Source organism: Apis florea, unplaced genomic scaffold (genome assembly GCF_048593485.1).
Source record: "Apis florea isolate Af1SG1 unplaced genomic scaffold, ASM4859348v1 contig_3170_pilon, whole genome shotgun sequence".
NCBI lineage: Eukaryota > Metazoa > Arthropoda > Insecta > Hymenoptera > Apidae > Apis > Apis florea.
In genome coordinates, this window is record NW_028256714.1 from 4,339,345 (window position 1) to 4,356,112 (window position 16,768).

Consider the following 16,768-nt stretch of genomic DNA (forward strand, 5'->3'; position numbering starts at 1 on the left):
TGGATCGACGGTAAGATGAGATCGGATCGTAACCGCTACGAGAAATGATCGGATCTCGAGCTGGATAGGATATAACGATCGCCCACTGATTGAATTCATTCCTATCCGTAAACGAGCGATAATTTTCTCTAAACTCGATGACGTGTAGCAATGCGTTATGGAAGATATATTATGGATGAACAGGATTCCTAATGACGATAAGATTAATAGCTTCGTATGATAGAAGAAAATTGGTATGGAATTTATTTTTAGACCAAGGTAACTGTACGTTCGGAAGATTGGGAAAGAAAATTGTTCTAAAAAAATTCGTAGATCGAGAATTTGAAATAGATATAAAAAAGGAGTTTGTTATCATCTTTTAAACTGTATATAATTCCCGTATATAATAACTTACTAATAATTCATTCACAACTTATGTATGACTTATAATTGATATACGTGAAAAATCTACGTATCTTCAATATCTTCCATAGAAAAATAGAGAAAAGATAAATATTATTCATATTTGAAAAAAAATTCCAATCATTGCGAAATCTCGAATTGATCGTCCAACGAATTAACACTTTTCTTAAATAAACGTGCAATTAGAAAAAACAAACAATCATTCGTCGTTTCTGCAGTAGTCAATGAGGAAAGACGATGTCTGACGATTGCATTCACCATCCACTGTGCGAATTTCTCCCACCTCGTGCGAGCGTTCTGTCCTCCTACTCTGGTGGCGGCAGTTGAGCCACCTCTTCCCGAGGAAAGTGTACCATCATCAACGATTGGATGCCATGGAAATCAAGGCTACCAATTGGACGATACCAGATCTCTCTAACGTTCACCTAGGAATCTCACGGAACGAATTCACGGCGCGGCACACGCGATGCACGTGCAGATGCAACCTGATGCAGTCACGATGCGTTATCGATTCGAATCTGCGACGTCACGCCTTCAAGTTGCACGAAGCGTTTATGTTAATTGCACGCGACCTTCGCTTCGAACCGATAGCTTTCTTCGTTTCGCTTGTAAAAATGTGTTTGACATTCGCTTTCGCAACGGATCACGGATGGGAAAAGTTGATAAGATCGACGCAAAGAACGCGCACAAAGGAGAATCGAAAGGGATTTCAATTAGCGGCTGCGATTATTGTTGTTGCAAAATGGCGTTGTTGCAAAAGGTGATATAATATAATTTCCTTTTTTTTTTTTTTTTAAGCGAGATCAATGGATAACGTCATGAAAATAAATGCTATTTTCCATTTCATTCTTCTTTTCGATCCCCGAACGTAAAGTTGGAAATTTGTAAAAAAATTTTCAATCCACGCGAATGTCTATCGTACCGAACAAGCGCAACGAAGTTTAATACGAAAAAAATCTTCGATGAGAACGGTTTCAAGGAGAGAGAGAGAGAGAGAGAGATAGAGAGAGAAAAAGAAAAAAATTGAAATTCCACGCGAATATTCTTAAACGTGTAATGGTAAAAACACACATCCGCGCGATGAATAATTTAAGAAACGAAGGAATAAAAATTCCAACTATCTCATGGATATTTAATTAACGTCTAATTTCACGGGTGAATGTGAACATTTCCGCAAACAATTATTCGCGCAACAGGGATAAACAGCGAATAAACTTGGTCAGCCGGGGTGGCGGCAAACAAAGACTTTTACGCGCAAAAGAACAATTTGTGCTCTACAATCCGTGAACTTTTCTCCTTAGCCGCGTTCCTTAAGCGGGGATAAACGTTCCTGGAGAAGGAGGGAGAGGAAAAAAAGGAGGAAATATAAGCCACGCTTGCATTACCGGGAACAAGTTATGCGATTAAGACACCGAGTGAAAATCTCGACGTGCTTCTACCATACCGGTATTCAAAGAACCGGGACGCGAAGTCGAGTCTCTCTCGAGCCGCTGAAGGTATTTACTCCTTAGGTATAGTTAGTATGGGGACTGCTACGCGTTACATCGATCGCGTATTCCGTGACACCGAGGTCGTTTTTCTAGAAATTCGAGGAATGCTCGAGATCCCCGAAGGAGCGGAGAGGTCCTAATTACGTAAGTGCGAATCACATTCCTCCGAGAAGGTCCGAGAGTTATCGTTATCGTTCGTTTAAGATAGCCAACAATTCTCTCTCTCTCTCTCTCTCTCTCTCTTTCTGATGGATCTGAAAAAATCTCAAGTGTTGCGCGCGAGGAAAAAGGATTACGCGTAATAGCCTGCTCAGCTATTGAAATTTTTCGAAAGAGCGAGAAACGTTCCTCTTCCTCTTTACGAATGTTTCGCAAATAATTTGTCGACTGGACGGTGAACACTTTTTACCAGCATCTCGGTGAACAAGACCGAGGAGGAACTCGGTTGTGAATACGATTCGGGAAATGTCCGTGGCCAGTTACAAAGTAGCCTAGGTCACGTTGCGCTCCGCCATCGAATGCACGATACTTGTTTAGTTAGAACGTTAGGTTGCCGCATAAGTAGGTGATTCGGATTCTTCTGCGTGCGTAGAACCACGAAACGGTGAAATACGGAACACACGAACGCGGGGCGATAGGGGAGGGGCGTGCAAAGAGACCGAGTTTACGAGATGATTGTCCTAGGGGCCCTATTCATTCGACACGGAATCTCCAAGCGGATCTCTATTGTAGATTATTGCGCCATTGTCCATTGTCGCGGCCTCCCCACGACCACGAGCTTCTTGAGCTCTTTTCTTGACGACGAAGAGAAAAAAAGAAAAGAAAAAAGGAAAAAAAGGGAGAGAGAGTCAACGGCGAATCAAGGCGAAGGGAAAGCACGTGGAAAGAACGAACTTTCCGCCATGAAAATGAAAGAATTTAATGGTAAATTGTAATTGTAATTCAATTATTATGGGTATTTTTGCTCGGATCGTATGTTATTACACTATATATCAGAATCTTTATATATTTTTCATATTATGTGTTTTTAGTTTTTTTTAACAATTTTATTTGCAACGATGCGTGAGAATTACGTAACCACCAATGAGATAAACACCTCGACCAAAAGACGCGAAAGGAAGCGTTTACCTAGAAATCTACGATCTCAAATTCATTAAATTGTAAATTCCAGTAATTCCACTAATTAATCGGGCGCAAAAAATATTCGATTCCAAATCCGAGCTCGAGCGTTTTCGTTGGAATTCATTGAAAAACTCTGAAATGGAAATGATACGAACGATAATTCCTCAAAGTGGTCGAAGATTAAAAAAAAATGTTCGTTTAATCACGTAACCTCGGCAAAAGGAGAATCGTCGTGCATAATTTCAATCGTGTTAATTCATACAAAATATACAAAAAGCTAGGAGTAACGAATACTGTGGATCAACGATGCAAATCGATCCACTCTCGATCAGCACCTGCGCGTGGGTACACGTGATTACATATGTATAACTTCGACGAAAAGCAATCATTGGCATCGTATTTTAGATTTTATCGAGAGAATATTCTACCCACGATATCCCGATCATACGAAGAGGGGCAATTATTAGTAACTTGAGCAAATTGTTGTCGTAATTCACTTTAATGGCTACACGTATAGTTAATGATCCAAGATGCTATCAAAAGCTTTTACGCGTTTAAGGTAATCAACGACGAAATTTTAGTTATTTTTATTGCAACAAATTTTATTTCATTTTTATTAAATAAATTATATAATCCAAAAAATAATAACAACTCTATATAAAATAATCCAAATTTTTATATAGAGAAGGGTTATATAGATATAATACTTGGTATTTCGTTAAAAAAATAAAAAAAATAAAAAAATAACGAAAATTCCTTCGATATACAAATAAAAATTTAATCGGATATGTACGTGTTGATCATTCGGAGTAAATTCACTCCAATTTCTATGGTCAGTTTAATTATATATCTAATTCTCCGAATAGCCAAGAATATTCTAACGAATATTTGAAATTATCGAATTCGTTCGTGAATGTCTTTTCCAATCTAGCTAAGAATAGCTAAGATTCCAAACAATCGCGGAAATCGATGTAATCAAAGTATCCATCGGATAAGGAATCAACGAAAGTGTACATGGAGCGCATGGAGAGGTCTCGACAACGGCATAATTCGCATGCTTCACTCATGGTACACGGACATATATCCACAGTAATTCGAGAAACATAACTCAAGTCCCGGTGGAACGCTACATCACGGCCACCAGTTTCTTGGCAGATATCGCCGCGGTGCACCGTGTCGGCTTCCCTTTGCTACTTTACCTGTCTTTTTCCTTTTATCCCTTCCCACCCGCCTTGTCAACCAACTTCTACCCCTTCTGTGGTAGATTAACCGACTGTGATGACTTTTCATCGCGATGTATGTTCCCCACCTTCCTCTGATCCCCGTAAACCGATATCAAAGACGTTCGCGGTATTCACCAGAACTGAACCATTCCGAACTATTGTACAAACTTCGAGTCGTATTATAATATTTTGTATTAACAAATTACAGTTAATCATTTAGAAATTGAAAAGTAAATTAAGCATTCTTATGTGTATAAAATATCCATTGATGTTTATCAACAAATTTTTTATCGATAATCGTGTGAGTTAATATAAATCTCGAAGATTAACAACTTACAAAGCTTAAGCGTAAGAGATAATCTTGCGATTTAAGATTTGAAAAATTCAAGTCTTTTAAACTCTTGAGATTGAGAAATAAATAAATTCACTATGGCTTATGAAATGTTAATTTTAAAATTCAATTTTTAAAGTTGTGTTTTGAAGTGTTCGAGCTCTGTACAAGATTTGTGCATTTCAAAAATTTGTGTTTTAAATTTAAATTTTTCATATTTGCATGAATTTCTATAGTTTAGTTATTATTAATGTAACGTTTGTCATCATAATGATACTCATAATTAGTTCTTTACAGAGTATTATCAATTAACTTTAATCATACTTTATTTTTTATCATACTTTTATCACAACTTTAATCATTTGAAAAATAATCAAAAATATTTTTATTCGTAAATAATGGATTGTTAAAAGTGATTTTAATTTAATTTGTCTGTAATTGGATTATGAAAACTAGATTGATAAAAATACATATATATTATATTCAGCCATTTAAATGAAAAATTAAACAAAAAACGTGAATAAATATAAATATACTGTAAATAAATGATATGAGATAATTTTATTGAATAATCATTTAAGTTCATGAATCATACTTTAAACACAATCTCTTTCTCCTAAGTTAATATTCGTAAAAGATCAATGATTAAAATTTAAATCAAAATTCATTAGATTTTGTAGAAGTTGACAATTATTGATTTAGATATATGTATTTCATAATCAAATCTTATAGTACTTTATATATATAATCTTTCTGCGACATGATGTTAGAAAAATAACTCATTTTTAACTTTCGAATATTATTTTTTAATATCGAAAGATTTAATTTAAAATGTGCAATAATACTTTAGTTTAAACATGCAATATTTATGGTAATATATTAATTAATCATAATTTATTATTAAAAAAAAATACGAGTTATCATGTAAGTGAAGATTAACGGCGATGGTAAAATGTAATACTTTGTTACCAAAACTAGTACCATCTGTCGACAATTTTCTGATGCTTGTCTCAATACAGAAAAGAACACATGTAATATTATACTATTCTAAATATATACGAAATAGCGTGTTCATATATGCTAATCGGTTCAAGAACGGACACAATCCTAGCACAATCTTGTGAAAAATAATTCTCGATGGCAAACTATATTTTATCTGAAATTTAATCTAATACTTAACGAATTATGTTCCATGTATTCTATAAACATCTCGCGTGATATATCATAATAAAAAAAGTATTAAACTTGGCACTATAAAAGCATAATGGTTCAAATCTATCTTATTTATTTATTATTCTTATTTTATAAAATGAAAATATCATGTTAAATTATTTAAAGATTTCGTTTTTCTTTTTTTAAATTTCTTTCTTTTTTTGTTCATATTTTTTTTAGAAATTTTCATCGCGCTTTGTTATTTGATTATTTTTAGAAATTTCTATAAATTTTTACTTTTAATTCTATACAATTACAATTAAGAGTTTACGAAAAAGTGAGTTAATTATAATTGTATGATAAAATAATATTTATAATATTTAATAATCATCATAAGATATGATTATTATATAAATAATATAAATATTATAATTTATGATTAATAATATAAAAATATATATTGATCTATATGAATCTAATCATAAAATAAAATTAATAATAAATAATTATTATACGCATATTATGCTTATATGTTTGCACGATATAATAAGAAATGTAAATACGAGTAATAAATACAAGTAATAACGATCTTAAGTTTTGATACATTTATAAATATGATTCCATTTAACATGCAATGAAAAAAAAATAATTAGTAAAATCTGAACTTACCTTATTGATCCATTGTCCTTATGTTTGCCGATGAAAAAGGTTGTCACGCCATCAGCTATCTGATTTGCCCACGGTGGTTTGACCCAGATCAAATGTTTAAAATGACCAGCATACGCAGCGGGTAATATCCAGTTTTCGATGCTAATTTCACTGTTAAAAGAAACATATAATTTAATATTTCAAAAATAATTGAAATTTAAATATAAAAAAATAATTTAGAATGCAAATTAATTTAATAAATGAATTTAATTAATTAATAATAATTAATAATTAATAATTTAATTAATTTAATAATGAATAATTAATAAATGAATAATTAGACAAATCTATTTCTACAAAATAGTATTATATATAACGAAAAATAATTAAATTAAATTAAAGCATTTTTTTTAAATATAACTAACTTTGAAATATTTTCATCTTCATTACTTACAGATTTTTCTTAATAGAGATCTAATATTTTATTTAATTTTTTCTTTATATTTAAATTATTATCCTGAAAAATATATTCTTTTTGTGTATTAATATGTAATTTATAATAAATAATATTTTAAATGTATGAAAAAAATACGCAAAAATATGGAACAAACAAAATTGTAGAGAATATATAAATAAAATATATTCAGCAAGTAATTTATATTTATTTAAATTAATTTTATATTTAATTCAATTCGTAATTAATATTTAAGAATAAAATAGATTATTCTTAATAATGTTTTTAATCTTCAATTAATCAATAATTTGAATTATTATTTGAATAATAAAAAATTTTAAATACCTAAATAATTGATTTTTATCCCATACGGTGTTCGCCAACATTGTTTTCGGTATAAGCATATCAGGATGTGAATCTAAATGCACGAATACATTTCCTTCAAACGGAAGATGTTTCGATCCCAAACATCGATAAATGAATGGTAGAACCTAACAAAAACAGCGTACAATTTTATTTAAAAAATCACTTAATATATTATCACTTGAATTTAATACAATCCGATTTTAATTTTCAACGCTTTTTGATCACGTGATCAATTCGTCATTGGTAGTTGAAGCGCTGGTAGCGCCTCTAGTGTACTAACAAGGAAATTTAGACAGAACAAGTTGCGATGTAAACAAACTAGAAAGACGTTGGTCATTTGTTTCTCACCTCGTCATGGTCCTCTACTATATGAATTGGGATTCTTTTGAAATATTTTCTAGAGAATGACATGTTTCTTTCCGAAAACTAAAGTTATCCAAAAGACGAATTTAATCTACAAAACACAATTATAATAGGTTTAATAATTAATACCATACGACATCCGCGAACGCGATTAAAAGACTCCTTCACGCGAAAGCACGTGGTAACCGACTGAAGTATACTAGGCGGGCTGCTCAAACGATTATTTTGCGAATAAAGGACGGACATAACAAGCGCGTACCCCAAATTCTCACGAGACGAGTTTCGTAAGGTGTTTTTTTCTTCTCATTCCCCTTAAAGAAACGCCTTAGAAACCTGATCCCTTTAACTCACAATCAGTACATGACACTCGAATAAATAAAATTCTTAAATATTTTTTATGAATTTTAGTTAATTTTTATTTAATTGACATATATATTCATTATATTAATACTTTTTTCTATAATCAAAATCAATGATAGATAAATAATTATACTTGATGTTTTTAAAAAAAAGTATAATTTCAATTTAAATTATATAAATTTTATATATTAAATTATATAATTATTAATAATTATAAATTTTATTTAAATTTAATTCAATATAAAGAATAATAAAATTTGTTTTGCTCATATTACATATTTTAAAAATATTAGATTATTATATAAGTTTGCACAAAATAAAAAAGTACATTAAATTAATATAGCATAAATTAATATATAAATAAAATATTCAAATAATATATATTTTACAAATTTTATTATAAAATAATATAATAACTATATACAAATATATATGTTAATACATATATATAAAAATTATGTTCTTCAAAAATGAAAAAATTTTAAATATATTATTTTTATATAAGAGTTATCACATTCTTATTGTTTCTATTTTAAATTAATAATATAACATAAATACTGAATAAATTGTATAATAATATTTATTTAGATTATTATGATAATATTATTATTATTATATATATATATATATATATTTACATTAAGATATAATGTTCTTAATCTTTTTTTTTATACAATATAATTTTAAAAATCAAAAAGCACCAAAAGATATTATTTATTTATTTTATTTTACTATCTTCAATTATGCTTTTGCATTGAATTACAAAGCATTTCAGAATTATAAAGTTCTAAATGCAATCGATTTGTTTCAGTTCTTAGTGAAAATAAAAATTGATCAATTTCCATTTCATTAATATTTTTACTTAAAAAATGACAAGAATTAAGTGCATTCTCTGAAAAAATACAATTTGACGAATGTCTGGAAACATTAGACATATAATTATATAAAGGAGTATGACATTGTATATTTACCGGTTTTTCTAATTTTTCTTGTTTTAAGTGATTAATCTTACAAATATTAATTGTTGGAATTTCATTGTCTGAATGTCTTTGAGATACATTTTTTATCAAAGATGTAGATATAGAATTATGTAAACTGTTTGGATATTCATAAAATTTAGGAACAGAACTAGAGCTTTGTAATGTATCTACATACAATTCTTGACAATTAGATGATATACATTCTGTATTTTTAATATTTTTTGTACATAAATTTGTTTTTATTAAAGATAAATTTAAATAATCTGTCATTGAACTGGATGATAAATCTAATTGCATCTGTGGTTTAAATTGTTTTTCATATATGTTATTATTATCAAGTAATCTATTACCTTCATTACATTGCATATTATTTGAATAAAGTGTTATTTTATGTAAAGATTTTTCTTTGTCTTTAGTACTATTTTCTTGTTTCTGAATCTTCTTTCGCTTATAAAATTTATTTTTTGCATGGATTTTTTTATTGGATCTATGTTGCTTAACAATATCATTTTCACTAGAAAATGTACTTGAAACACTGCTATGAGAATTATAACTTTCAGAACTTTTAAATTTTTGTACTTTGAATAAATCATTCAAAGCTAATTCAACTGATATTGAATTATTAGAATTATTAGAATTGTCAGAATTATAATTAGTACTTATTTTATCCCACTTATCATCACATTCAATTACGTTTTCTTTTTCTGTAGAATTACTTATATTTTGAATATCAAATAATGAATTATCTAAGATATCCTGTGCATTGATAATATTTTCATCTTGAGTTTTGTCATTGTAATGTCTTAATAACTGGACATTCTCTTCTATACATTTATTTCTATTTGATTCTTTATCCTGTAATTCATTTTGTATTACCATCAATAATTCATCAAATGAAGAGTTTTTCAAAGTTTCTAATTTTTGTATCAAATTAAATTTTTTAGTTTCATCAATGAATGCTACTAAACTTGATATTTGCAATAAATTTTCTCTAACACGAGGATTTGAATATAAATATTGTAATGCATTATGATAATATTCCATATCTGTTTTAGAAATCATAAGATTTGGCATATATGAATCTAATTTAAGAGGAAATGGAAAATATGCATTAAACTTTTCTCCAGATTTTCGATTATAACTTTTGAAATTTTCTATTTCTTTGTACATTTCTATTATATTTTCATCTAAAGAATTTGTAAAATATAAATAAGTATCATTAATTTCATTATCGTTACGTATTTCTGGATAAATACATAAAAGAGCTTGTTTTTGTATTTTGTAAAATATTGTAATCATTTCAATATGTTTTTGATATATAAATTTTTGAATAGATTCTTTTATAAATTTCATTGTATTATTTAATAATTTAATTTCAAAATCAAGCTTTTGTTTCCAATTAAGTGCTTGTTTCAATAATATTTCTTCATCATTTAAATTTACTTCATTATAAAATGTATTAAAACTTTTTATGTTTGAAAGACGAAGATTTAATTCTTCTAAAATAAAAGCATTTGTTCTATCTTGAACATTATTTGATTCAGTTATATTAGTATTTTCAATGTGATGAATTTCTTGTATTGAATCTAATTGATGTATCTTATCATAAATAATATTAGAAATTATATTTTCTGAATACACATCAGTACTTACATAATTAAAACATAAAGAAGTTTCTTCTGTATTTTTGTTGTGAAAATTATATTTTACACGCTCAATAATCATATCAATATTAGATTCTGATATATCATCTTGTACATTTGATAAATCAACTTCAAATATTACATTTTCATTATGTTTTTGCCAGTTAGAGGAATTATTTATCGGAAAATTTAATGTAAAAATATGTATAACCTTAGGTTTAGATAAATTATATGATACAGTAGTTCTATTCTCTTTTTCATCTTCTTTAATATATTGAAATTCATCTATTAAATTAGTACTTGGCACAAATAGAGAACTAATTTTTATTTTATTTTGTACATTAGGCATATTTTTTAAATAGGAAAGATTATATAAATTATTAACATTTTTAATTATATTATTCTCCATTTCTTCTACATTAGAAAATTGCATCTTTTTTACAACTTCTTTATTTACATCATCAGTTGTCTTATTATCTTCTGATTTTACATTATTTAATGAATTAATACTAGTTATAGATAAATCATTTATAGCTTTAATGACAGGTTTAATGTCAAAATGATTTTCATCATTAATGTTAGATTTTGCATAAAGTTTTTCAAATTCTGTAATGGAAGTAGCCCAAATATTATTTGGATAATTTAATGGAAGTTTCAATAGATAAAAATTTGGACCACCAACAGAAGTTAGTAATTGTTTTAATGTTTCTATTTCATTTTCTGCAATTATTGTTATAGAGATACCATAAGATCCATAACGGCCAGCTCTTCCTATTCTATGCAAATATGTTGGCGCATCTATAGGTAAATCAAGATTTACAACTAAATTTACATTATCTGCATCTATACCTCTTGCAGTTAAATCAGTTGTTAACATTATTTTGCATTTAAAAGTCTTTAATTTATTAATTGCTTCAAGTCTTTTACTCATATTTTGATTTCCAGCAATAAAAGTTGCTGTAAAACCTATAGAATTAATCTTGTTACATACAGATTGAGCTCTGTAAATAATTATATATTTTTAATGTAAACGTGATATATTATTATATAAAAGATTATAAATAAAAAAAAAATAAGAAAAATAAAAATATTTACCTTGATTGGTAATTTGAAAAGACTAAACTTTGTTTAAATGGAACTTTGTTAAATATTTTTATTAATTCATCTACTTTTATTTGAACCTAAAATTTAATATCCATATAATTATTTTAATACATCAAATTAATCTATAAATTAATTGTATATTTATCACTTATTTTATATTATTTCTTGCTACTTTAATAATAATTTTTTAATTATTTATTTAATTAATATCTTTAAAAAAAAATAAAGTTTAATAAAGTTTAATACAAAAATACGTATGAATTTATAAAATCTGATATTATATAATTATATAAAATATAAAGATTTCACCTGTTTCATAGCATTTGGATGAGAAGGAACAATTGTTACAAATTGTCTAAGTCCAATAAGGATTGGTTCATTATTATTTGGAGATACTAAAACAGGAGAACACATGTATGTCTGTAAAAATATTTCTAAATCTCCTGGATAAGTAGCACTTGATGCTATAACTTGTTTACTCAATGGCAATTTTGAAAAGATATAGCTGAAAATCATTTATATTTTAAATATTTTGATATTTTTGATTTACTTCAATATAAATATTATTATACAAACTTAATATCTTTTTGAAAACTTGTTTCCATCAATTTATCTGCTTCATCAAGAACAAATAATCTAACATTTTCAACTTTTAAAAATCCTTTATCAATTAAATGTCTAATCCTCCCTGGGGCACCAACAGCTATCTGACAGTTGTTTACTTTTTTCTTATCATTCTCTATAGCTAGTCCACCTATAAATACTTCAACTTTTAAATCTGAAATAAAAAAATTTTCATATTATAATTTTCATCTATTATTTATTATTTATTATTTATTAAAAAACAAGTTTGATTAAAATTTTTTTTAACCTTTTATTTCACAACCAACAGATGAAAAAACTTGTGCAATTTGAACAGCAATTTCTCTAGTAGGTGCTAATATTAATACTTGTACAGATGATATATCTATATCAATCATTTCAAGTGATATTATACAAAATACTAAAGTTTTTCCAGTGCCTGATTTAGCACGCATTATTAAGTCTACAATTAAAATTTAAATTTATAACATAAATCTTATAAAAATATTAAAATATAGATTATATTATATATAAAATAAACAAAAATTATATATACCAAAACCACATCTTCCTAATGGAATTGCTTTTAATTGAATAGGTGAAGGTCTTTGAAAACCACAAACAGATAATCCATCCAAAATTTTTTGAGAAAATCCCATTTGAAAAAATGTAACATCATCTTGTATTTTAATATCCTTTGTTCGTGGTTTTTTATTTATATCATGTGCAATAATGTGAGACATTCTTTTCTGTTCTTTCTTGTAATTTAATTATGAAAATAGTTTTTAAAATTAAATTTTGTTATATATTGTAATATTACATAGTTATATATTGTAATATCACATAAATTTAATAATATAATATTAAATATATTGTTTATAATATATTGTCATTTATAATTATACAATTATAAATTATTTTTAATTTTATATTAATTTATATTAATTTATATTTTTTAATATTATTTGTTAAAAAATCATGTATTAAATCAATCAATATATAAAGAACTTTATATATCACTCATAATAAAACTAATAAATATAATATTTTATTATAATCTTCATTAATACCATTATAATATTATAATATATTAATGTAATGACTAATATTTAATAATAATTAAAATTATAATTTTTATTTATATATTAGTAAAGCAAAAAATATTATTTACACAATTAATAAAAAATGCATACTTACTTAACTATGTAAAGCTATTATTGAACCGGCTTCTGTTTATAACAGAAACAGGTTATGAATTTTTTTGAATCATTATGTATATACTATATTTTATGAAAATTGAATTTAAGTATTAGAATTTTATTTTTCTATTTGTGTTCTCAATTTATTCTATTCTCCAATCAATTTATGTATACTGGACAAATAAATTCAAACTATAGTAAACTTTTTTAGTGTACACTCTATAGTATATTCTCAGTATTAATGGTGAATCTATAGTTATGATGAATGTAAATAATAATTTATTTAATATAAAAATTGTGAAAACACAACATAAATTTACGTTTTAAGTAATTTTATTAAATAATAAAATATGGGTCGTCGTTCAATAAATACCACAAAAAGTGGGAAATACATGAATCCCACTGATCAAGCACGTTAGTAATTAACATAACCTAAAAATTTATTCTTTAAAATTATAAATTATTAAGTTATAATTTATTATTTACCAATTTATTATAGGTAAAGAAGCACGTAAAAAGGAATTAAAGAAAAACAAAAAACAGAGACAGTTAGTACGTGCTGCTGTTTTAAAAGGCAAAGATCCTGCTCAAATTATTGAAGAAATGGAAAAAATAGATCAAATGGGTTAGTAAAATATTTAATATCCTATAAATCTAAAAATATTAATTATTATTAATTGTATAATATATACACATGTATATAAAAAAAATTAAAATTTTAAATAATTTTTAGAATATAATGTTATGCAGCCACCACCTCTTAATGAAAAAGTATTGAAAGATAAACGGAAGAAATTAAAGGAGACTTTAGACCGTGTCTTAAAAATGTATGTAAGTACTTCCTATGTAATAACTATATATTTGCTACAAAAATTATTGGTAAGATGAAATCAATGTTGATAATTTACATATTTTAAAATATATATATCATTTTTACTTTTGTTTCTTTGTAGGCAAAAGATGATCAAGAAAAATGGGCTGAATTAAAAGAACAATTAATCCAATATGAACGTAGAAGAATAGATTTAGTTTCTTATTTTGAAGCTGTAAGACATGCACAACAAGTACAAGTTGATGAAATTCCATTACCATCAGCTGGTAATGATATATCTCGAATGTATTCAGGTATTTAACAATATTTATGATATTATTTACAATTTAAAATTTTGAATACTTTATATAAAGTATGTTTTTAGGTTCCTTAACTTCTCAGATACCTTTACCAGATATGCCACAACCACCAGCACATATGTATCCTCCTCATCCACATTACATACCACAACATCATCCTCTTATGAATATACCAATTCCACCAAGCATTTTAAAAAAAACAAGTGCATATGCAACATCATCTTCTATACCAACATTAGCACCTAATAAAGAACCACCTGGTGTTCCACCTTTTCCTCCCCCTGATTTATCAAGTGATGATGAAGACACATCTGAAAAGGTATTTAAATTTATTCAAAATCAATTAATATATTTATTATAGTATATATTATATATATATACATTATTAATAATGTAATCATATAATTATATATAGTCTAAAGAATCAGCACCAAAATCGAGAACAATTCGATTTGCGGATGACAAAGAAGATAACAAACAAGAATCAGAAAATAAAGATAAAGATACTGATAAAGAAAAAGAAAAAGAAAGAGACATATCTAAAGTAAAACCAACTACTTTACAACAGAAAATGTTAGCCATGGCAGGACAAGATATTGACCAATTTATGCGTGAAATGGAAGTTGTCCATAAAAAACGAGAAACCGAACGAGCTCAAGATTTAAATGCTCGATTATCGTTACTTGAAGCAGAAAATGAATCTAATTCAAAATCTAATAACAAATCTGTTAATAATAAAACAGAAGAAGAAGATCTAGAACCACCAGGAGCATCAGATCATTCATCAAACCATAATCAACATACGTCACATTCTCATTCTCAGCATACACAACCACATACAATGCCCCCTATGGGATTACCACCTCCTCCTTTAATGTATAGACCTCCACCACCACCATTACATTTAAGAATGCCTCCACCACCTCCTCCTCGTATTGGACTTCGTTTACCTCCTGGTAAGAATGAATTATATTATTTAATAATTTATCAAAATATTTGTGATCATTATCAGTTTTATGTAATATAATATACAATACATATTATATGAAAATCATTAAAATAATATAAATATTTTAATTAAAAATCTTTTCTTTAAATATTATTATTATTAAAAATAAAAATTGTGTTACAAAAAAAAAAGAAAACTGACACAGTATAATACAAAATATTAAAATATTAATTAAAATTTAATTATTTATAGGTCCACCACCAGGAATGCCAAGAATGTTAAGACCTGGTCCACCAAGTATGCCTAGAATGCCTCCTCCACAAATGCAAATGCCAAATTTATCAAATATGACAAACATAGGAAATCCTCAATTGCAGACACAATCTGGAACAGGATCACAACCTAAAACACCTAATGTACTTTCTGCTGCACCACAATTAATTAATAGAAAAGATAAAGATGGTAAATGTACTACAACTATTGAAGCAAAACCACAAATTAGAAATTTAGCAGCTGATGTTACAAGATTTTTACCTACCTCTCTTCGTGTAAAAAGAGATGATAAGAAAAAACCAAGCACTCTGTCAAGACTTTCAGAAAGGATACCAGAAACACAACCAATACGAACTACTCAACCTAAAACAAAAGATGATGCATATATGCAATTTATGCAAGAAATGGAAGGATTACTTTAAATTTATAATATTTTATAACATAATTTTTCTGAATAGTAAAAAGTTAAATCTTGTAAAATATGTTACAATATATTATTGGTATAATTAAATAACTAATGATGTATATATATATTTTTTTTTTAATTTTAAATCCTCTAAATTTATAAATTTTATGTTTCTTTATTACATAATATAAATTTACATAAACTATTGTTTGTAAAACTAATTAAAAAATTTTTATTGAAAAATTCTATAGTATTTTGTAATAATTAATTAATATTAATAATTTTAACAATTAGTAAATAAAAGAATTTCTCTAAATTATTTTACTTTTACTTTACATTTAACATAAAAATATTGATAAAAATTATAATACAAAAAAAATGCCAAATTTATTTAATAACATAATGTAATATGTAATTTAATGTAATAACATATTTCTAATACCATATAAAATTTTTTTTATTTATTTTTATTATATAGACGTTTTAATTTTTTTTTACAATTTTTTTCTACAAATTTTACCAATATTTGATGAAATAAAAGATTCAATCATTTCATATTTTTATTATAATTTTGTGTATTTATGAATATA

The 16,768-nt window shown here is 26.5% G+C and overlaps 3 protein-coding genes across 5 annotated transcripts in view; 1 reads left to right on the top strand and 2 right to left on the bottom strand.

Moving 5' to 3' along the window:
• The window catches only part of LOC147657374 (UPF0489 protein C5orf22 homolog), a 134,708-nt gene extending 126,982 nt beyond the window's left edge, over positions 1-7,726 (bottom strand). Inside the window, exons 1-3 of one of the 3 annotated variants that reach the window (XM_086910192.1) lie at positions 7,537-7,726; positions 7,168-7,313; positions 6,390-6,539 (exon numbers count right to left, since the gene is read on the bottom strand). In XM_086910192.1, coding sequence (XP_086766318.1) covers positions 6,390-6,539; positions 7,168-7,313; positions 7,537-7,599 — 359 coding nt within the window. In that variant the 5' untranslated portion in view covers positions 7,600-7,726. Of the gene's footprint in view, positions 1-6,385; positions 6,540-7,167; positions 7,463-7,536 lie in introns of those variants that run through there. The other 2 variants (XM_086910193.1, XM_086910194.1) reach the window with 2 other exon arrangements.
• Positions 7,727-8,473: 747 nt separating this feature from the next.
• On the bottom strand, positions 8,474-13,662 carry LOC100870064 (uncharacterized). Its single transcript, XM_003693057.4, has 7 exons — positions 13,418-13,662; positions 12,777-12,978; positions 12,510-12,683; positions 12,215-12,416; positions 11,948-12,143; positions 11,630-11,715; positions 8,474-11,535 (listed from the first exon to the last, which is right to left on the bottom strand). The coding sequence occupies exons 2-7, from the start codon at positions 12,961-12,963 to the stop codon at positions 8,649-8,651; spliced, it is 3,732 nt and encodes a 1,243-aa protein (XP_003693105.3). The 5' UTR covers positions 12,964-12,978; positions 13,418-13,662; the 3' UTR covers positions 8,474-8,648.
• LOC100867521 (uncharacterized) lies at positions 13,629-16,303 on the top strand. The gene is made up of 7 exons (XM_003692891.4): positions 13,629-13,833; positions 13,919-14,044; positions 14,153-14,250; positions 14,373-14,544; positions 14,616-14,869; positions 14,966-15,506; positions 15,752-16,303. The coding sequence occupies exons 1-7, from the start codon at positions 13,770-13,772 to the stop codon at positions 16,192-16,194; spliced, it is 1,698 nt and encodes a 565-aa protein (XP_003692939.1). The 5' UTR covers positions 13,629-13,769; the 3' UTR covers positions 16,195-16,303.
• The last annotated feature ends 465 nt before the right edge of the window (positions 16,304-16,768 follow it).

What these genes read in the sequence shown, in the direction of transcription:
- LOC100867521 (XM_003692891.4), top strand. Translation starts at nt 13,770, where the DNA reads ATGGGTCGTCGTTCAATAAATACCACAAAAAGTGGGAAATACATGAAT. An exon ending in GAATCCCACTGATCAAGCAC is followed by an intron (nt 13,834 to 13,918) that starts GTTAGTAATTAA and finishes AATTTATTATAG; the next exon opens with GTAAAGAAGCACGTAAAAAG. An exon ending in GGAAAAAATAGATCAAATGG is followed by an intron (nt 14,045 to 14,152) that starts GTTAGTAAAATA and finishes AATAATTTTTAG; the next exon opens with AATATAATGTTATGCAGCCA.
- LOC100870064 (XM_003693057.4), bottom strand. Translation starts at nt 12,963, where the DNA reads ATGTCTCACATTATTGCACATGATATAAATAAAAAACCACGAACAAAG. An exon ending in AGTTTTCAAAAAGATATTAA is followed by an intron (nt 12,144 to 12,214) that starts GTTTGTATAATA and finishes AATGATTTTCAG; the next exon opens with CTATATCTTTTCAAAATTGC. An exon ending in ATCCAAATGCTATGAAACAG is followed by an intron (nt 11,716 to 11,947) that starts GTGAAATCTTTA and finishes ATTAAATTTTAG; the next exon opens with GTTCAAATAAAAGTAGATGA.